We start from the raw sequence: 21,592 nt of genomic DNA, 5'->3' as shown, positions 1-21,592 counted from the left end.
CACCTGGGTGGCTCAGTGATGCAGAGTGTCTGCCTTGGCGCAGGTCACAATCCCTGGGTCTTGAGATCAAGTCCCATAGGCTCCGCCTGTCTGGGGAGCCTGCTTCTCCCTCTGCCTATGTCTCTGCTTCTCTTTCTGTGTCTCTCACGAATAAATAAAATCTTTTTTAAAAAGTTTTTTAAAAATACTTTTTCTTATTAAGAGCATGAAGTAGCAAATAGGAAACACCCCAAAAGAGACTGCAAAAGATAAAAGGAAGCAGGGATCCCTGGGTGGCTCCGCAGTTTAGCACCTGCCTTTGGCCCAGGGCGTGATTCTTGCGATCCTGGAGTCCCAGAATCGAGTCCCGCGTCGGGCTCCCGGCTTGGAACCTGCTTCTACCTCTCTCTCTCTCTCTGTGTCTATCATAAATGAATAAATCTTAAAAAAAAAAAAAAAAGATAAAGGAAAGCTTTGTATTTTGGCCAGAGCTTTTATTGCCTGCTTTTGAACCCAAGACCCCAAGTTTTCAATTAGCACTAGGCTCCGCAAATTATGCAGCGAATTGTCAGCTTTTTTCTATTTTGTAATTCCTTGCGATTTATTTTCTCATCCTACAGAAATGTTCAGATTTTTTTTTTTAAAGATTGATTGATTGATTGATTGATGATAGAGAGAGAGAGGCAGAGACACAGGCAGAGGGGGAAGCAGGCTCCATGCAGGGAGCCCAATGAGGCACTTGATCCTGGGACCCCAGGACCACGCCCTGGGCTGAAGGCAGGTGCTAACCTGTTGAGCTACCCAGGCATCCCCAAAACACTGATTTCTTAAAATTAAAATTAGGATCTATGATCCAGACTTTTTTTTTTTAAGGTTTTATTTATTTATTCATGATAGACATAGAGAGAGAGAGAGAGAGAGAGAGAGAGGCAGAGACACAGGCAGAGGGAGAAGCAGGCTCCATGCAGGGAGCCCGACACGGGACTCAATCCCGGGACTCCAGGATCGCGCCCTGGGCCAAAGGCAGGCGCCAAACCGCTGAGCCACCCAGGGATCCCCGAAATGTTCACTTTTTCTCCTAATTCTGCACTTTCTCAAAGAGAGTCCCCAGAATGGTAAAAACTTCAACTGCCCAGCCGAAGCAGCATGCTTCCGTTCACCCCCAATAACGACCTCATATCTGAAGCGAACCCATCGCTCATTAATGTTTTATTTTCCCCTTCACTTTTTCATCCAGCAAGCTTGTAAGAGCTCTTAAGAACAGTAGGAAGGTAGGGAAAAATCCCTCACAAGGAAGTATCATTTCAAAAATTAAAGGAAATCGCTGGCACCCGAGGGGAAGACGGAAACCAGTAGGGTGAAGTTGGCCAGGGGTCGGGATCCTGGGAAGGGAGCCCCCCTCTGCCCCCCTAAGCCGGCGCTTCTGACCGCGCCTGCGCTGGGCGCGTCCCCTTTAAGGGGCGGGGCTGGGGCGGGGCCAGGCGGCGTCCCGCTCTCCCAGACTCCCCCGCGCGCGCCGGCAGTTCGGCCACGTCCCTGGCCACGTCGCGCCGGCTCTCGCCATCTTCGCCGCTTCCTTTCAGGGGCCGTCGCCGCCGCCGCCGCCGCCGCCTGAGCCGCCTGAGCCGCAGAGCCCCGGGCCGCCGCGCCGACCGCCGCCGCCATGAACATCTTCCGGCTGACGGGGGACTTGTCCCACCTGGCGGCCATCGTCATCCTGCTGCTGAAGATCTGGAAGACGCGCTCCTGCGCGGGTGAGCGGCGGGCCAGGTCCCGGAGAGGCTCGGGCGCCAGGCCGGGTCGCCCCGAGGAGCCGCCGACCTCGGCCGCCCCTCTGCCCGCGGGCCTGCGGCGCCCGACACACCCCCTCGGCCAGCCCGGCGAGCTGCCAGCCCGGCGTGGGTGTGTGTGTGTGGGGAACCCTGCGGCTGCTCCGGGGTGGGCGCCCAGGCCGGGCGGGGTGTCGCGGCGCTGGGCCCAGCTCGGCGCTGGGTCGGCCCCCGAACTTGAGCGGTCAGGGCGGGGCGGGGGAGAGGGCGCCAGCCGGAATGCGCGGGCCTCATTCTGTCTGAAAAGTTTGGATGGGGCGGGGGCCGGGGGAGTCCGGCAGGCTCGTCCCCGGCCTTCGGCTCTGATGGGCGCTGCTCCGCCCGCCTGGGCGCCTGGGCGGCGGGTCCGGAGGTGCTGGGAGCCCGCGAATCAATGGGACAGGAGGGAGGAGGATGGGCAGGCCCGCGGCCCGCTCGGCCTGACGTGGCATCCAGGCCGGCCCGGGAGGTGGAGCGGGCGCGGGGAGGTCACCCCGCTCCCCACCCTGCCCCTTCGAGCGCTGGCCTCTAGGTTAGGGTGTCGGGCCAGGCCTGACTAGAGTGGTGTGGGCTTCACCCCAGCGCTGGGGTCCAGGGGCACGCCCGCCGTGGGAGGGGGTGTGAGGAGGTACCTAAGTAAAATTTGGGGGGGACCATCAGTGCTGCTTTGAGAAACGAACTAGTTTGTGGAAGTCGGGTGCCTCGGTCTAATAACGGGTTCTCTTCAACCTGCGGCGCCGGGGTACCGCCGAGGTCTCATGCGGTCTCCTGTAATTCCTCACTCCACGTCACCAGTGAGTTGGCGACTCCCTCCTCTGGAGTACACATTTCATGCATGCATTGCTGGAAGGCAGTGGGACAGATCTTCCCCAGATAATAGCAGTGAAGTTTTAACATTTCATTACCCCTAAAAGCTTCAGAGTGGCGACTTTTTAGATGATTTCTTAAAATGCAGTATCTTTAAACGTCTTTTTGATGCCATGGCGTCAGTGAAATAACTTTTGAATTCAAGAGCTTAATTTTCTCAGAGGCAGTAAAAGATGGACCTGGGTGGCAGAGATCCCGTTTCCCTGATCAGTTTCTAAAGATTTCCACATCTAGAGTAACACTCCACATCACTGACTGTTGTTGTCTTCAGGACTCCCCTGTCTCCCCAGAATATACCTGAGATGGAGGAAGTACGCAAAAACAAAAGAGACCTTTGAGCAATCAAAATGGATGTAACAAAGTCCATGTACTGAAACCAGGGTTGTGTGGCTTGGAGGTGATCTCGCATTTTTGTACATTTTCTGAGAGATTCAGTTGTAAGATTTCCAATTATAGCAAGGTGATTGCAGCAATTGTGATAGCTGACATTTACTAAGTACACTTACTGTGTACTAGGTAGTGCAGTAAATGGTTTGTATTGCTTATTCCACTTAGTCTTTAAACTGGTCTTAAGAGCCAGGTGCTATCCTCCCATTCCATGGATCAGGGAACTGAGTTTTAAGGGAGGTGAGGAAATTAGTGGTAGAGCCAGGATTGAAACAAGGAAGCTAACTCACAGTTAAGGATTTTGAATGAGTATCTATTTTGGCCTAAGTACTTTTAGTTTAAACTTTGATGCCAGATCGGTAGTTTAGGTCATCTTTTTTCTTGCACTCAGGCAAGGTGTGGTAGTGTTGTGTCCTGTCTCCCCCCCACATACCCCATTTTATTAAGATATAATTGACATATAACCTTGTATTAGTTTTAGGTGTGTAATGTGATTTGATATGTGTATATATTGTGAAATGACCACCACAAATAAGTTTAGTTAACATCCATCACTGCACATAGTTAACCATTTTTTTTCTGGTGATGAGAACTTTTAAGATCTACTCTCTTATTAACTTTCAAATATGCAGTATAGTGTTATTGACTGTAGTCATCGCGCTGTACATTGCATCCCCAGGACTTATTGATCTTATAACTGGAAGTGTATACCTTTTGACTACCCATGTTTACCCACACCTCACTCAGAAAGTGTTACTTTTAATCTTGGTTTTTGCTGCGAAATTTTTGTATGAGTCTCTTCATCTTCCTTCATGTGTTTCTCAGAAGCCTGTTTCTGTCAAATCCTTAAGTGTTGAAGCATACTGTCTCTTAAACACGTATCTAGGGATGCCTGGGTGGCTCAGCAGTTTAGCGCCTGCCTTTGGCCCAGGGCGTGATCCTGGAGTACCTGGATCCAGTCCCACATGGGTCTCCCTGCAGGGAACCTGCTTCTCCTTCTTCCCATGTCTCTGCCTCTCTCTATGTGTGTCTCTCATAAACAAATAAATAAAATCCTTAAAAATAAATAAATAAACACATATCTAAGATACGGGGGAGAAGCCAGTGCACCAGGTATAGAATTCTTTTTTTTTTTTTTTTTTTTTAAGATTTTGTTTATTTATTCATAGAGACACAGAGAGAAGGAGAGAAAGAGGCAGAGACACAGGCAGAGGGAGAAGCAGGCTCCATGCAGGGAACCTGACATGGGACTTGATCCCCGGTCTCCAGGATCACACCCCAGGCTGCAGGCCCTGCTAAACCGCTGCGCCACCGGGGCTGCCCCAGGTATAGAATTCTTAAGGGAACCCTTGAGTCATATGGAGAAAGTGAGACAGTTTGCTGTTTAGTTTGCTTAATATTCACTATCTGCATATGGGAGATTTAGGAAAATAGAAAATACTTCAGCCAAAATAATAAGGAAGATAAGTAGTTAAGTTCATGTGTATTTGTCTGGTGTTCCTACAGTTAACCTGTACTTATAGGGCATTATTGAACTCTAGTATCTTTATTAGAGTTAGGATCATTTTAGTTCTTAAACATGAGATTTCCTGGTCTTTTAAAAATCAAAACCACTGAGATCATTTATTCAGACTTAAGTGCTAAATTTGATTGGCTGCTTTGTTTTTCCATTCTAAATTATGAAAGTTGTTTAGAGGCCTTTGAAAGAGTAAGAATTTGATATGAGTTTCTCAAATAACTGGAATAAGAGACTTGTACATTCAGGTTGTGTTTCTCACTCTGACAATACTGGTATTGGGATTCATTTTAGGATTTTGGCACCTGTTTTAAACTTGCCTGCAGCTAGAACCAGGGGACTTTGTTCCCTTAGGGTAAGGGATGTGACAGATTAGTGAGGAAGCTGGAGATTCTGTTTTCCTGACCATCTAATTTGAGAATGGCTACCTTAAAGGGCCTGTTTTAAAGTGAGGGAAGAAGAGCTGATCTTGGTGTAGCTGTCTGTGTCTTTCTCTGCCATTGTCGCTACAAAGGGGTGCGCCCACATGAAGTGTGACTTTCTCATATCCCTAAACTGTCACTGCAGCTAGATCCACAGTATGCTCAAGATATGCACTTTATCCTTGTTCTAAACATTGACCTGGATAGCCTTGGGAGAAAAGCCTTGGTTTGTAGATGAAGAACTTCCCAGCAACATTTTTTCTGTAGGCTGGCTGATAGTTATTAATAGTGCTGTATCTATTGTGCTTAAATTACTAGTGGAGTCCTTTTGAGATCCATGACTCCCAGCCACCGTCCCCCAGTCTCTCCTCCTCCCCCATCTATTGCTTTGATTGTTGTTAGCTGTTGTTATGTGGGTTGTGTTGACTTTTTGTCCTTCCAAACAAGACAGGAACATATAGTGTCCCCTGCATTCCTCATAATTGGACAACTTATAATTTTGAAGTATAGAATCTCATCTTTTATTATGATCATTGAGAATTCAAGAAGCTTCTGTATCACAGCTCCCTCTTGGTAGCAGCTGTCACCTCTATTCTTTTGAGTGCCAGTCTGTTGACTGATTGTTGCTCTCAAACATTTACTGACCATGCATTGTATGCAAGGCCCTGAGGACACAATTAAGAGCAGCACCTTGTAGCTATCAAAGTCTCTGTTTCAAGGAAGTTGCAATTTATTTGAAATAATAAGAAATACATAAAAAATTTAAAAAATAAAAGGTATTAAATATTAAACCATGTAGGCAGTAAATCTTGTGGATGTGAAGTGGCTTGGAGGATCCCAGGGAAGGCTCCCTTGACTTCCCAGCAAGGTGTATATAAGACCTCTGTAAGAAAAGTCTGAAACTTTGTTGATTGACACAGAAGATGACCTGACCTAATGTATCTCCATAACCATGGTCCTGCATAGGACCAGGTAGGCTGGTAAGGAAGCAAGATGATTCATCTCCCGAAATGAAGTTACTGATTTAGAATATCATCAAAGTTAAAAGACAATAACCTGAGAGAAATAATCTGTAATATATCTAAGTGACAAAAAGTTAATATGCATAATTAAATACTCCTATAAATAAAAAAGGGTAGAAAAATGCGCAAAGTTGGCAGTTCACAGAAGAGTAACAGAAGGCTCATTAAGCATGAAAGCATGCCCAGCCTTACTAATAGTTAGGAACTTTGATAATAAAATGGCAATGCATACCATTATTTCCTTACTGGGTGAAAAAAAAGGTTTATAACATCTAACATAGGCAAGGATGTGAAAGGGCATTCTCCTTTGGTGTTAGTATGAAAATTGGCACAGCCTTTCTAGGGGAAATCTGACTGTTTAACTATTTGATGTTCATATGTTTTATCCTAGCAAAGGATATCCTAGCAAAGGGCATCAAAACCACAGAAACTGCCACATATGTGAATAAACTGTCTATGGGTATATTCTTTTACCTAAATAAGTACAAAACACTGTTTATAGGTAAAAAGATGTTTGTGTAGTATTCATAAAAACAAAAGTTGTAAACAACCCAAATATCTGTTAATAGAGTGGTTGCTCAAATGTGGTATGGTTATACTATAGAACACTATGCGGCCTTTAACAAGAAAGAGCTAGAAGTATTAACAGGAGAAGATATCTGAGAGGTTGAGTTTAAAAAAGCAAATTGAAGGGGCTCCTAGGTGGCTCAGCTAGTTAAGTGTCTGCCTTCAGCTCAGGTCATGATCCCAGGGTTCTGGGATTGAGCTTCCTGCTCAGTGGGGAACCTGCTTCTCCCTCTCCTCTGCTGCTTCCTGTGCTCTCTCTCAAATATGTAAAATCTACAAAAAAAAAAAAAAAAAGTAAAGCAAAAGATTATATGGCTCCATTTTCAGAGCAAATATATGCAGGTACATATACAAGCATATATACAGAAAGGAGTTTTTTAGAAGCCTGGGAAGTTGCACTTATTTATTTATTTTAAAGATTTTATTTATTCATGAAAGGCACAGAGAGAGGCAGAAACATAGGCAGAGGAAGAAGAGGCTTCCTGCAGGGAGCCCAGTGTGACACTCAGTCTCATGACCCAGGGACCACAACCCTGGCCAAACGCAGACACACAAACACTAAACTACCCAGGTGTCCCAAGAAAGTTGCATTTAAAACAGGGGTGGGAGGGTTGTTAAAAAGTCCTTTTGTTTTTATTCCATATATTTTAGCCCAGTTGGAATTTTTAATTAAATAGCATGGATTTCTTTGAAAGCAAGAAGAAATAGCAAATCAGTACATAATAAGAGCTGTCATTTATCAAGCATTTGTAGTGTGGCAGGTATAGTATAAGGGACTTTTTCTCTAATGGTCCCACAAAGTTGTCATAATTTGTCCCCATTTGACAGATGCAGAAAGTGAGGTTTGGCAGTCGGGAGAGAGGGCAATGTATGTAACGGGCCCAGGCTTACTCTGTTCCTGGGCTGAGCTTAAACCCAGTTTGTCTGCTTCTTTTTCCCTAAGTAACAAAAGTTGTGTTACGAGTTAGTTCCTGACTATTAGGCTGCTGGTTCCAGGGAAAGTTAATGGTCTTTAGGAGAGTATCCACAAGACAATGGCTTGGAGCATGGTTCCTGGGGCCCTTGTTGAACGCTGCCTTATTGACAGTGCAGAATGTTCTGGTGGTTTAACGGGGGGGGGGGGGGGGGGGGGGGGGGGGGCTTGCAGCTCACCTGTTACCAGAACAAAAATAATTAATGAAAAGCTTTTCTGTTTGATCAAGGGTTCTTTTCTATAAACCACTGGGAATATAAGAAATCCAACTTTTAACCTGCAGTGTAATTTAAAGTAATATATACTGTAGTGTATAGTTGTAGGATTTTATTAAACCTAACTTGGGGGATCCCTGGGTGCCTCAGTGGTTTAGCGCCGCCTTTGGCCCAGGGCATGATCCTGGAGTCCCGGAATCGAGTCCCACATCGGGTTCCTTTGGAGCCTGCTTCTCCCTCTGCCTGTGTCTCTGCCCCTCTCTCTCTTTCTCTGTGTGTGTGTGTGTCTCTCATGAATAAATTTAAAAAAAAAAAAAAAAAACAGAACAAAAAACAAAACCTAACTTGGCCCAATGGGGAAAGATAGGAATGGTGTTAGGTTTAATGACTGATTTCTATTTAACATATTATACTCCTTAATACAGATATTTGGTGCATTTGGTATTGGGATGGCTCTTTTAGAAACATTCAGGATGAGTATTCTTGAGAGCTTGTTACCTGCTAGCCTTTACATGCTTTGATCTCAAAACAGGGAGAAAGTGACTGTGGGACCCCTCAGGCTTTGCAAGAGGTTCTCCCCCTTTAAGGAGATTCCTGCCTCTGCCTGCTCTGGGATCCCTGCCATCTTGTGAAGACAAGAAAATTTTTCTCTCTTAAGGGAAAAAGCTGCTGCTTGGTAATCAGGATCCTAGACCAGGAAGAATAGGGTAGAACTGAATAAGCACACTTAGATTTCCAGCATGTTCTTTACGTGGATTCTGTACTACAAGACAAGCTGCAGGCCACATGCTGCCTGTCTCTCTTTCCCTCTCCTGCTCAGAGGGCTCTTCTACCCTCTGGTTAGCAGTAAATTAGGGCAGAGCCCAAAGAACATTGCCTATTTACAGTCATAGAGGCACAGTATGACTTAGAAACTCTTTGGAAATGTTATCCCAAAATACCACAAAATGAGAATTTACCCCATGACATGAAAGTAAAATGAATTCTATCTTTTTTTTTTTTTGGACCATTTGTTCATTTATTCGGCAGATATTTTCTTAGCCCTGCTGTGTGTCAGGCCCAGTGCTGAGCACTGAGAATACAAAATGGGTAAGACATGACCTCAACCTTTGGAGATCTCAGTGTCTGTTGGAGAAGAAGGAAGACAGGCAATCAGATAATCGCAGTGTATTTTATAAGACCATAATAGGAGCTAGGGCAGCAGCTGGTGGGGAGTATTTCCCATTATATACTTGCTGAATGAATAAACATCACCAAGGGAGGGTGTCTTCAAAGTCGATTTCCCAGAGTGAAGTGATATGTGATTTGGGTCTCAAAGGGAGTGGTAAAAGCAATATGATAGTCCTGGGTTTTTAATTTGGGAATGCTGAAAATGAAAAATTACAAATCTGACTCCCAAAGTTCCATTAGAATAAACCCCTTATAACAAATTTGCCTGCATGTACCCTGTAATTTTTTGTTTAAAAAATTGGAAAGAACCAGATGGTAAAGGATCTCTCTCAAAGCTTCAACAAGTATCAGATGTGAACTGCATGCTCCCTATCCTTTTCCTCTTCATCTTGTCTTTCTTTCTCTCCTGTGTCTCTATGTGAATGGCAGCCTCATTATTTTTCTTTAGAACATTGATCTCTGATAAGAAAAATAACTCCCCATTACTGGGGAAGACTGGAAGGAGCAGACTGTCTGTATCTCCACCTTTGACCCTTGAAATTGGTTGCTATTGATAGATCCAGAAGAGAGTCACCTTTTTCTTCAGGTTCTGTTTTGGTGGTTTTGTGAATAGACTAGAACTGCAGTTATTCATACGGAGAAAGTAACATTCTTGTCCAGGCTTTTACAAGCTGCAGAATTGTTTTATAAGATATCATTTAAAAACACTGTGATTTTCAGGGATTCCTGGGTGGCTCAGCGGTTTGGAGCCTGCCTTCGGCCTGGGGCGTGATCCTGGGGTCCCCGGATTGAGTCCCGCGTCAGGCTTCCTGCATGGGGCCTGCTTCTCCCTCTGTGTCTCTGCCTCTCTCTCTCTCTCTCTCTCTCTCTCGTGGATAAATGAGTAAAATAAAAAAAAATAAAATTAAATTAAAAATGATTTTCATGTTATGTAGGAGTGTTGCCAGTAATATGGTGCAGTGACATTTCTGCTAAATACATGCTTGCTTAAATATTTAATGGTGTGAAGTTTGCAACATAGAGGAAGGTGGGTGGGTTCTGATGTGTAGTAAGATTCAGTTTCCTTAATGAATTCACTCAATCTTCTGAAACCCATAGTTCACATCCTTTGTCACATAAATATTTGGCCAAATATAGATGTCAAAAAAGCTGAGTGTACATACTATGTGACCTTCCAATACCTACCCCCACCCCCCAATGGAGTCTCCACATCCTTAAATGACGCTCTGGAGGTAGACTGGTGGTTGGCAGTAGAAGCAGATTAAAAAAAAAAAAAAAAAGTTTTTTTTTTAAAGACTTTTTCTTTTGAGGACTGACTATAGTAGTGGGTTCCCACCCTTTTGTTGCCATAGCATCCATAGCAACATTTTTATGGCTGTGTGATTAATCTAAGAGATGGAATTTTTAAAAATCTTAACATGCTGCCCTCACAAAATCAGTCACCTTGGGAGGCCGTACCACCACTCCACAGGGTTACTGCTCACTCTTACCTGAAGCAGTGCAGTGTTCCTCACTGAGTTCCTCATCTCCTTAATCAGGTTAGACCCCAACACCATGAAGGATTTGTCTTCATGAGATACATTGTTTTTTTTTTTTTTTTTTTTTTTTTTAATTTTTATTTATTTATGATAGTCACAGAGAGAGAGAGAGGCAGAGACACAGGCAGAGGGAGAAGCAGGCTCCATGCACCGGGAGCCCGATGTGGGATTCGATCCCGGGTCTCCAGGATCGCGCCCTGGGCCAAAGGCAGGCGCCAAACCGCTGCGCCACCCAGGGATCCCGAGATACATTGTTTTAAAGTGGAAAGAAGGATGCTAAAGGTAGCAGACAAGTTATAACACTAAATACCAGCAGAATTGGTGAAATTATTTTTGTCTAAAGCATATATTTGAAAAATAATGTTCAGGGGCCCCTGGGTGGCTCAGTTAGTGTCCAACTCTTAATTTTGGCTCAGTTCCTGATCTTGGAGATTGAGCCCTGTGCTCAGGGCAGAGCCTGCATGGTCCTTCTCCCTCTGCTCCTCCCCCACTAGTGTGTGCACGTGCGCGCTCTCAAAAATAAATAAAATCTTTTTTAAAAAAGAAAAATATAATGTTCATTCGAACAGTACACATCCTGGTATATTGATTGGCACTGGCATAATTAAGACACTTTCCCATAGTCACCCAGCATGATAAGACTGCAGAGCTGTTAGACCTTCTCCAAAGAAGCATGTTCAGGAATGCTAAGTGAAAAGAAAACTAGAGCTGCTGTGATTTTGGAGTCACCCCAGACATCAGCCTTTGACCCTGGAGCCCACTTGTCCTGTCTCCACTTCCTGCAGTGTTCTCTGCAGGAAGCACTCAGCTCCTCTAAGAGAGGCTTTTCTAATACTTTCCTTTTGTTTCTTTAGGTATTTCTGGAAAAAGCCAGCTTCTCTTTGCACTGGTCTTCACAACTCGTTACCTGGATCTTTTTACTTCATTTATTTCATTATATAATACATCTATGAAGGTATGGTATGGCATCCAATGGAATGCATTTTATCCATAATTCACAGGCCTATGGAAACTATTAAGTTGATGTCAGTTGTACAGTTAAACATTTTCTAGAATAATGTCTAAACATGCTGTTCTAGACCTAAGCACTTTTAGACCACCTTGTACATAGAAGTGGGGATAGCGTTATCATTAAGCACATTTTCTGTTTCAGAGTATCTGTTTAATTGAAGTGCTTTGCAGTTAGAGATTTTTTAATCTTACATTCCTTGAGTATGATAAACTTCTAAAGCTTTTGATAACCCTGTAAGAAAGAGGGATAACTATTATGTTTCAAGCAGGGAAATTACAGACTCACTGGGAAATCCAGCAGGTTGGTTCAGAACAAGGACTGGAAGCTTAGCTAGGCTCCTCGCTGCAATACCTCGTTTTGCTCTTGTGGGAGAGATTATGTATAGACTTCGACTTCTTTTCTTTTTTTTTCCTGCTAAATCCATGTTTCTTGAACTTTTTTGTGTGCCATCTTTAGTACTTTTGCTATGCCTAAATAACATCTGTACCATAATTTTCTCAATATGTTTATAAAACCTTTTAACTTTCTTAAGCATTAGTATCCATGGCTTTGGTGTCCTTTTATTTTTCTAAATCCACATTAAAACAAACTTGTAATTATTAAAATGCAAGATGTTTGTGTACCATCTCACATCTTGTGGACTACTGGGGGTGCATGCTCTCTACTTGCTGAGGCCTCAGTTTCCCAGAGTCATTGAACTTACATTTATTGAGCACCCACAGTGGTGGGTACTTCCCTAGCATTGAAGATAAGGCAGAAAACGAGCAGAAGTCTTATTAAGTTTCTGGTTGGGGAGAGTAGACCAATCATCCCAATCAATACTTAGTGAATGATAGCAGTTTGTGATGACTGCTAAGTATGGGGGGAAAAAAAAAAGTGTGGGGCTCTCAGGGTGTGCAGTAGAAGTCTCATTTCTTTCATTCATTTGTTCTACATAGTTTACGAGCACCTGTGTATGTGGAGGGGGACAGTGTTGTGGGCACTTGATTATTGGCACACCTGATAAAGTCAAGTTTAAGCTGAAGCCTGTTTGGTGTGGTAATTAAAAAGCATTTTTCATAAACACGGATCAAAGTAGACAAAACCATATTTGGGTCTGTGGTCTTTACTAAAAAACTAATTTGAGTTGCCTGTAATCATTTCATTCTTCATTACTAAGTGACCAGGGCCTAGTAATCAGGAAATAATTAGCTTACTTAAAACAGGTAGGTCCCTGCTTGTTGTCCAGGCAAGTCAAAACTGCAGATATTACTAGTGTGTAAGCAGAAATCCTCCTCCGTTTTCCTTGGGATACCTAGCTTTCAGAGGAATCCTTCTTGCTTGGTTCTAATTTCCAAGCATGTCCTGAAAATCAGAGGAGTGAGAGCCAAGTTTTATGTGCTCATTGCTTTTTTTTTTTTTTTTTTAAATTCATGAGAGCCAAAGGGAGAGAGGCAGAGACCCAGGCAGGGGGAGAAGCAGGCTCCATGTACGGAGCCTGATATGGGACTCGATCCTGGGTCCCCAGGATCACACCCTGAGCCGAAGACAGATGCCAAACCACTGAGCCACCCAGGTGTCCCTGCTCATTGCTTTGACTTTAAATGCACAGCACTGGTGAGAGGAGAGAAGCAGCTGCTTACCCCAGTGGCCATAAGACCTTTATGAACCAATCTTGGCTGGCTGTAGTCCGGGCGCTGGGGAAGGACCCCCACAAACATGTGCCTTGGCTGGATGTTCTGCTGGAGGAGACTTTGTGTATAAATGTATATATGTTGTGTTGATACCTGTAGATTGTATGTTATTTATATATATGTATACATATGTATATGGAGAGAACTCTAACAATATATTAATTTTTTTTTTTAGTAGTTGGTATATGGGTATAACCAACAATTTTAGTACCTTGTCAACTATGTATTTGCAAATATAACTTCATGATGAGGTACCAGGGATAGTTTAGTTATTTTGTCTTTAGACATATGAGGGCTTGATGATTGCTCTCATTTTCCTAATAAGTTATTTGCCCAAATGTTTTCCTTTTTTTTTTTTTAATTAATTAATTAATTTATTTATTTTTCCCCAAATGTTTTCCTAATTAAGTTTCACGAGGTGGTTTTCCTAAGGAGTGGTATCGGGTAGCCCAGCTGATATCCCATTTCTTTCCATTCAGAGACTAAAGCTGCCCTTTGATTCTTGTGTGTAAAATTCTGCATTCTGAAAATTGCTATAATTTCAGAATAACAGACTTTTCCTTTGGTGTTTGACCTTTTGAATATGAAAGGACATGACTTGATTGTAAGCCTTTAAACGACTGTAGTGCTATGTGAGCTCCCTCGTAGGCGTCAGTGTTTCACAAGTTATCCCTTATTTTTGGTTTGCTGTCATATGCTACCAGACAAAATTTCATAGAAATGATCTGAATGTTCTGTGTTAAAGTAACACACTGTAAGTAAAAGTGATCATTGTAGAGTTAAATGTGAGCTATGTTGTATCTTCTATTTAGAAAAGCCCTAGCTGGGGGCGCACCTGGATGGCTCAGTCATTTAAGCCTCCAACTCCTGGTTTTGGCTCAGGTCCTGATCTCATGGGTCGTGGAATCGAGCCCTGAGTTGGGCTCCCTGCTCGATTGAGAGTCTGTTCAAGATTCTCTCCCTCTGCCCTTTCCCTCACTCTCTTTCTCCCTCTCTCTTACAACTAAATAAATCTTTAATTTATTGTGCCTGGGTGGCTCAGTGGGTTAAGCGTCTGCCTTCAGCTCGAGGCATGATCCTGGGGTCCTGGGATTGAGCCCCATGTTGGGCTCCCTGCTCAACAGGGAGCCTAGTTCTCCTTTTCCCTTCTGCTCATGTTCTTTCTCTCTCAAATAAATAAAGTCTTAAGGAAAAAAAAAAAAAGGAAAGCACTAGCTAAGAAATAGCATCGTGCTGGAGGGAGGTGCACTGGTTGAACTGCATTGAACTTTGTGTTCATTTTTTTTTTCTTAAGCTGCTGCTAATAGTTTAAACTGAGGTTAATAATATATAATAATTAATAATATATAATACATTATTTAACATACGATCCAGCAATCCCATTCCTAGGTATTTACCCAAGAGAAATGAAAATTTAGGTTCACATGAATGCCTGTACATAAATGCTCATAGCAGCTTTATCTGCCATCCCCCAAGCTAGAAACAACCCACCTGTCCTTAAGCTAGTGCATGGATGAGCAAACTGTGGTATACCCAAACAGTAAACTGTTCAGCAGTAAAAAGGAACTGGTTGTTAATACACACAACAACGTGGTTGGATTGAGAATCCATTATGCTGCTTTTAAGGGCTTCTGGGGGGCTCAGTCAGTTAAGTGCCTACGGCTCATGTCATGGTTCTGGGGTCCTGGGATTGAGCCCCACGTTGGGCTGCTTGCTCAGTGGGGAGTCTGCTTCTGCCTCTCCGCTCTCATTTTGCTCTTGCTTGGTTTTTCTCTCTCAAATAAATAAAATCTTTAAAAAGGGGGGGGAGGCATTACGCTGCTTGAAAGAAGCCAGTCTTAGGGGGACGTACGATACGATCTCATTTATTTGGCATTCTGGAAAAGGCAAAAACTGCAAGGACCAAGAATAGATCAGTTATCAAAAGGAGGAAGAATAGATCTGTTTCCACTAGAGGTTGGGCCTGGGGAGAGGGCTTGACTACAGAGGGGCAGGTCTGAGGGAAGTGTTTAGGTGTCACTTGATAAGACTATTCTGTGTCTCAGTTGTGATGGTGGTTATATGACTTATAGAACTCTATTCCCCAGAAGCAAACTTTATTGTATTTAAGTTTCAAAACAAAAAAGCTAAGAAAAAAAATCATGCCTTTCTGAGCATATGGATGATGTAGAAAGCCAAGGGAGTTGGAACTGTTGTAAAATATGGATGACCCGGTGCTTTTCTTCTGTCTTTAGCTCATCTACATTGCCTGCTCCTATGCCACGGTGTACCTGATCTACATGAAATTTAAGGCAACCTACGATGGAAATCATGATACCTTCCGAGTGGAGTTTCTGGTGGTCCCTGTGGGAGGCCTCTCCTTTCTAGTCAATCATGATTTCTCTCCTCTGGAGGTTAGTGAAGAGATTATTTAGGGAAATAGACGTGTTTGCAGATAATGTGGGTGGTTCTGATTTGTTTTTTCGATTTGACAAGCTTCTGGTGTAGCATATACCCTATTAGGTCTAAATAAATCACAGACAGGAGTTAAGCTTCCAGGTATTTGGGCATCTGCTGACAGATTATTGCTGGATTCTCCTCTAGAGGATGAACCAGGCTTCTGTGGTAGCAAACACAGTGCCTTGCCTGTGCAGGTGCTTCAAGAGCACCTAGCTTTGTTTCCTTTTCATGTAGGGGAGTTCCATGTTGATGCTGCGTGCAAATCCCCTAAGCAGTGTTGCTACACTGCTGGTATTTAGAAGAGTGGTGTGCATGGTGCCCTGTACTCCACAGAGCAGCAGCCTGCTCCTGGATGCCTAACCCTTCCCTTAGCATCTTGGTGAAGCTGCTGGTCGTGGATTCAGAACACTCCCAGAACTACCTGCAAGGCCTGCTGTCATCAGTGTGAATCAAGTGCCATTGTTGGGCAGAATGTTTGCATAATTACAATTCCCATTACTTACCCTTTGATTTAACCACACCAAAAAAAGCCTAAAGAATAAGAAAGATGATGGAAATATTGAGATAGTCCGTGAAGGAGACCAAGTGGTAAGGAAAAGCAGCAGTGGGAGAGCTGTCAGCCTCATTCACCCTCGCAGGGAGCAGCGTTCATCTAGGACCCTAGATTCAGAATGGGACAAACTTATCCAGGAGAAACATCTGTGTAGATTCATGGAAAATTGTACCAGGAAGGAGATGTTGGAGAGATGGCTAACGAAAATTCACAGAAGCAGGAGTGTCTGGGTTACCCAGCTTGTCAGTGGAGTGTCGTGCCTCTTCAATGTATGTAGCTCAAGTTTCTGTAATTCATTAAATTGGTGAGCTGCTGTGCTTGATGCTCTGATGCCCAGACTCCTCACTTTTTGTGCTGCTCCACAATAAAGCAAGAATATGTCCTATGAACTCATGGTGGGTACTGGGTGCTAATGAAGCCTGTGGTTACTCTTACAGATTTTGTGGACCTTCTCCATCTACCTGGAATCTGTGGCTATCCTCCCTCAGCTCTTCATGATCAGCAAGACAGGGGAGGCGGAGACCATCACCACCCACTACCTGTTTTTCCTGGGCCTCTACCGTGCTCTGTATCTGGTCAACTGGATCTGGCGCTTCTACTTCGAGGGCTTCTTTGACCTCATTGCTGTGGTGGCTGGCGTTGTCCAAACGATTCTATACTGCGACTTCTTCTACTTGTATATTACAAAAGGTACCTCAGGCTGCCTCCTCCCTGCTTTGTTCCTACAGCCATGTGTTTTTAGGAGCTCTCCAGCCCAGCATGCTCCTAATCTGGCACTAGCCCATAAAGCAAAACTGGTTTCAGGAAAACATTTTAATGACTGTCAAATAAAATTCTGGGTGTTTTCCTTTTTTTTCTGTAGCTTCATTGTTTTTCTATAATAGGATGTTTTTATTGTAAGAAATTTAATCAGCTTTTATAACTCTGAATACGTGATCCTTTTGTAGTTGATAAACATAATGATTGGGTGTTCACGCAGTTGTGTGACAATGTGCCTCCTCAAACCTTGTTATGACCTTGGCATATTATCCATCTGACGTAAAAAATAATAATTCTGAAAATAATCACCTGAAACCCTACCACTCAGAGATTATCGTAATGTTTCAGTAAGTGTAATTCCAGATATGTCTATACATATACACAGGTAAATGATTTAAGCTGTACATGCTGTCCTATAATCTGGGTTTTTTTTTTTTTTCCCCACTCACATTTTTTCAAGTCTGTTGATAGAAATCTACATAGTTTTCAGTGGCCGTAGACTATTTCATTTTGTGTATTACCATAATTCACTTACCCCCCTGCTCATGGGTATTCAGACTGTGACTGATTTGCTGCTATTAAAATCCAGTGCTTGGGGCATCTGGGTGGTTCAGTTGGTTAGGCATTCCACCCTTGATTTCGGCTCAGGTCATGACCTTAGGGTTGTGAGATTGAGCCCTGCATCAGGCTCTGTGCTAAGGGTGGAGTCTGCTTAAGACTTCCTCTCTCTCTCTCTGTCTCCTCTTCCTCTACCTCCCCCTCTCTCCCTCCCCCTCACTTGTGTGCATGCTCTCTCTCTCAAAAAATTTTTTGAAAAAAAAAAACAACAAAAACAGTGGCTAAATCAGTATCCTTGTATGTGTATATTTTCATATTTATATGAATATAGGACATGGGAACATCACAAAGACTTGATGAAAACTGTGGTCCTTGTTAAAAAAAAGGCATATTTATGCATGTGCACACAAATAAATATAATTTTAGGGGATTCAGGAACCCTGTAACAGTCTCAGGCTAAAAACCCTTGCTATACAGTATAATTTCTAATGATGGAATTGGTAGGTACAAGGGCATATATATCATCTCTTTTTTAACATCCAAAATTTCGTAGATCTCTGTACATATTAACAGTTATATTTTAATGTATGTTGATTAGTTGAGAAAGTAATGATAAAACACTGCTATGAACTTAGTGGCAAGTTCAGTTGAATTTGTGTTTTTTAAATTCAATTGCTGGGACATGGAGGTACATGAAAGAAATTCCAGTCTATGTGTACATGACATATTCATATTTCAGAAGTTTGTTTTTTGACACCAAAATCAAATGACTTTTGGTGCCAAAGACTTACTTCCTTGTACCTTCCTCTGTAGTGTCTTGAGGTGACAGATCTCTAGGAGCAGGAAGAAGGAAACTACAAGCTTGTCAATACCAATAACCTTTTTTTTTTTTTTTAAATACCAATAACCTTTTGTTTTCTTTTCCTCTCTTTAAAATTCTAGTACTCAAGGGAAAGAAGCTCAGTCTGCCCGCGTAAGTGCCAAAGACCATCACCAGCATCTGTCCTTCAGGGTGCTCGGACAGAATTCTTACCACAGCAAAGGCACAAGATGCTTGATACGGAAAATCAGAAACTTAACTCTTTTGTTGCAGATAGTCATCAGTGGCTCTGTAAGAACCCAGAGGAAAAGAACCAGAAGGTTTCTGTTAAATGCATCTTGCCTTATCTTTTTTTATTACTATGTACAAAGATTTTTTTACACAAAGAAACTTAATGCTGTATTAATAAATTCAGTGTGTAGCTTCAATTGGAGTAGTTCCAAAAGTGAAGATTTTGTGAGGAATAAGTGCAAACTTTTTTTTTAATTCTTTGAAATTGTTGATTCTTTGTGTCTGCAATGAAATTGTACTCCTTGACAGTTGATAGATTATATATTCTTCCATCTATCAAACTTGCATTCCACTATATTTATTTTTGCCAAAAGATGAGTTTTATTTGTTTGAAATCTGAGACACTATGTTCAAATTGGTCTATCTTTGTTCAAATTTCTTCCCACCTAATGTGGAAATCCTTCCTTGGACATCACACTACATGTAAGGCTGGTAAGGATGACTCACAAGCTTCTGGTTTTCATTACCAAAATTTTCAGATTCTGAATGTAGATGGAGTCTCGTTTAAGAGTCACCAAAGGTGCCTGCCCCCCCTTTCCTGCTAAGAAGAGTCCCTTTGAGATTGTCCCAAGAGTGTCAGAGAACTCAGTGGGCAGGGGTTCTGGGCTGCTTGCCATCTGGGTGTGGGATGTGAGGGACATTAATGATTATGTTGAATCTAGGCTCTACTCCTCTGAGGAATGGAACACAAGGTAGTCACCTATCACTTTAATTTACAATTCCAAAAGATTACTACAACCATGTCCATGCTCAGATTCAAATGGTTTTTCATATCACTTTCGGGTAGTAAAATGATTTACATTTTTTTCTTAATTGGCAGCACCAATTGCCATTCCTTACACTCTTTGATTTGTTTTTGTTTTGTTTTTACTGAGCTCTTGCATGATTTATCTTGTGTTACCATCCTAAATAAACATTTTATTAAATGTAGAATAAATTGTCTTTTTTTGGGGGGGGGATGAATTAGGCTTTTGGAAATCCTACGTCAGGATGATTTTATCATTTTCTAATTGGCAACAAAAGCTCTATATAGGGCCGCAAACATTTATTGTTCACAAATGAATCTAAAAGTTTCTGTATTTTGAGGAAAAATTGAAATTTTTCCTCCTAATTTTGCCATTTTATTGATTTGCTACATTTTTTTGATTTATGCAAAAGCATATGACTTTGTTTTTCTGTGATGCACCATAAATGTTAAAGTGTTGAATACTAACAGTGCTTACTACAAGAAGGATGTAGTATTTTTGCTTGCTGCATTAAAATATCTTATGGAAGAAGGGAGCAAGATGGGTTTTATTTTTATCTAATGTGTCTCTTAACATCTTTCTAAATTGGCAGTGTGACTTGCACAGTTGAACCTCTTGTCTTTATCTGTCATTTCCACACACACCCCACCCCCCCATACCTCATGGTTGTCCTTTTGTGTATCTATCTTTCTAGCATTCTAGTCTTGGTTTAGTTTCTGTTTTCATCCTCCTTGGAAGATTCTGAGAGTGTGGAGGAAGGATGGGAAATCTCAGTATAGGTGGAGCAGCCTGCTGCCCACACTGGGGGTGGGGTGGTGGGCTCACACTGTTTCTGTGCATGTAAATCAAACACAAGCTAGGATCATTATGGGAGAGCACAGTGCAGATGACAGGGATCTGGGACCTCAGCAGGCTGCCTGACTGAAGGCATCGATCTGAAGTATCAGTGTCTCCTCTGGTCATCCTGCCCACGTAAAAGTGAAACTGGCTAAGATGTTACCACCATTTTGTAGTCAACCAGGATGACATCATGATAAATAGGGTGGCTGAGTGGGAGTGCAGGACTGGGGCAGCGTCCTCACACATGTAGGGGTAAAGGCCTTGTATGATGCGCCTTATGAAGCACTGTTTCAGAGTTCCTTTCATTTCAATAAAGATTATCGGGTAATTAATATTTTTATCCACCTGTTTTATTTGTGTGAATTTTTTTTTAATGAAAGCATGAGGAGAAATAAAGTTAACAAATTTGCCCATTAAGTGGGTTTAAGTTGGATGCTTACTGACACCAGTGTCAATAACATTTCCTGCTTCCTTCCAGGCTGCTCAGGAAAGGAATAGGTAGAGAAATAGCTGAAGGGAAGAGAGAAGGTTGCAGGTAGAAGGCCTTGGGAGAAGATCCAGGCCTGCCTTTTCAAAGATGCCACTAGTTTGGACGACTTCCTGGAAAGATTGCATTTCAATAGAAATCATGAATGCTTGGTGGGAATCCTGTGTAAGAAAAGTTCAAGCTGTGGAGTCAGCCTTGTGTTAGGATTCATGGCTCCTCAAAAAAAAAAAAAAAAAAAAAAAAAGATTCATGGCTCCTCACACCCTAGCTCCATGAGCCTCCATCTCCGTATTACCTGCAGAGACTTCCACCACAGGACTTTTGCAAGTTGTGAATGGCCCATATTGATGAAGCTCGAAATAGAGCTTGATGCACACACACACATCTAGAGCTCGGCACCTTTGGCCCTCCTCCCCTTCCCCCTGGGCTTAGTTTGGGACAGCTGCCCCGAAAGCTGGCTGGAAAACACTTCGGGCAGGAGTCCTCATGACCTATATAATGACATAGGTCAAATTTGCCCTTGTTGGAAGAGTGATGCAACTATAGACATTCACTGCTAAGTCCCTTCCCAAAACTACCTGAGTGACTAATTGGTCAGCTTCAGGTGCGGTTTCTCTGTGCACTTCGCCCTCTAGGGACTGAATGGGGAATTAGCAAGGAACCCACATTAGCAAGGTTCTCACTCCAACCCCTCCGAGGTAGCCTTTGGAGTGTGTGGAGTCGTGTGGGTGCTGTGGGCCTTAACTCCTCGGGTTCTGAGACCATCCCCTCTCATCCCTGCAATTTAAGAGCAAGTTGCAGCATAATACAGCACTAATGTTTTAAAACCATGACAGGGATACTTTTTTCTAATACTAGAATGCTCCTACTCTCTACCTCCAACTTCCAGTTGGTCACTAAAAAGGTAAGAGTCTGGGCAGCCCTAGTGGCCCAGCAGTTTAGCACCACCT

The 21,592-nt window shown here is 42.8% G+C and overlaps 1 protein-coding gene and 1 non-coding gene across 3 annotated transcripts; both read left to right on the top strand.

Moving 5' to 3' along the window:
- The first annotated feature begins 1,434 nt into the window (after positions 1-1,434).
- KDELR2 (KDEL endoplasmic reticulum protein retention receptor 2) lies at positions 1,435-20,487 on the top strand. Of its 2 annotated transcripts, XM_025986202.2 has the most exons (5): positions 1,435-1,733; positions 11,319-11,419; positions 15,384-15,542; positions 16,579-16,831; positions 18,401-20,487. In XM_025986202.2, the coding sequence occupies exons 1-5, from the start codon at positions 1,643-1,645 to the stop codon at positions 18,433-18,435; spliced, it is 639 nt and encodes a 212-aa protein (XP_025841987.1). In that variant the 5' UTR covers positions 1,435-1,642; the 3' UTR covers positions 18,436-20,487. The 2 variants fall into 2 exon arrangements, with proteins under 2 accessions (XP_025841987.1, XP_025841988.1); XM_025986203.2 differs by lacking the exon at positions 16,579-16,831 and having other exon boundaries at positions 1,504-1,733; positions 18,401-19,850.
- On the top strand, positions 17,077-17,180 carry LOC112910032 (small nucleolar RNA U13). Its single transcript, XR_003233193.1, has one exon. It is a non-coding gene; the product is annotated as a small nucleolar RNA U13 (small nucleolar RNA).
- Positions 20,488-21,592: the final 1,105 nt, after the last annotated feature.

Source organism: Vulpes vulpes, chromosome 3, assembly GCF_048418805.1.
Source record: "Vulpes vulpes isolate BD-2025 chromosome 3, VulVul3, whole genome shotgun sequence".
Classification (NCBI taxonomy): domain Eukaryota; kingdom Metazoa; phylum Chordata; class Mammalia; order Carnivora; family Canidae; genus Vulpes; species Vulpes vulpes.
This window is presented reverse-complemented; position numbering and strand designations above follow the sequence as displayed.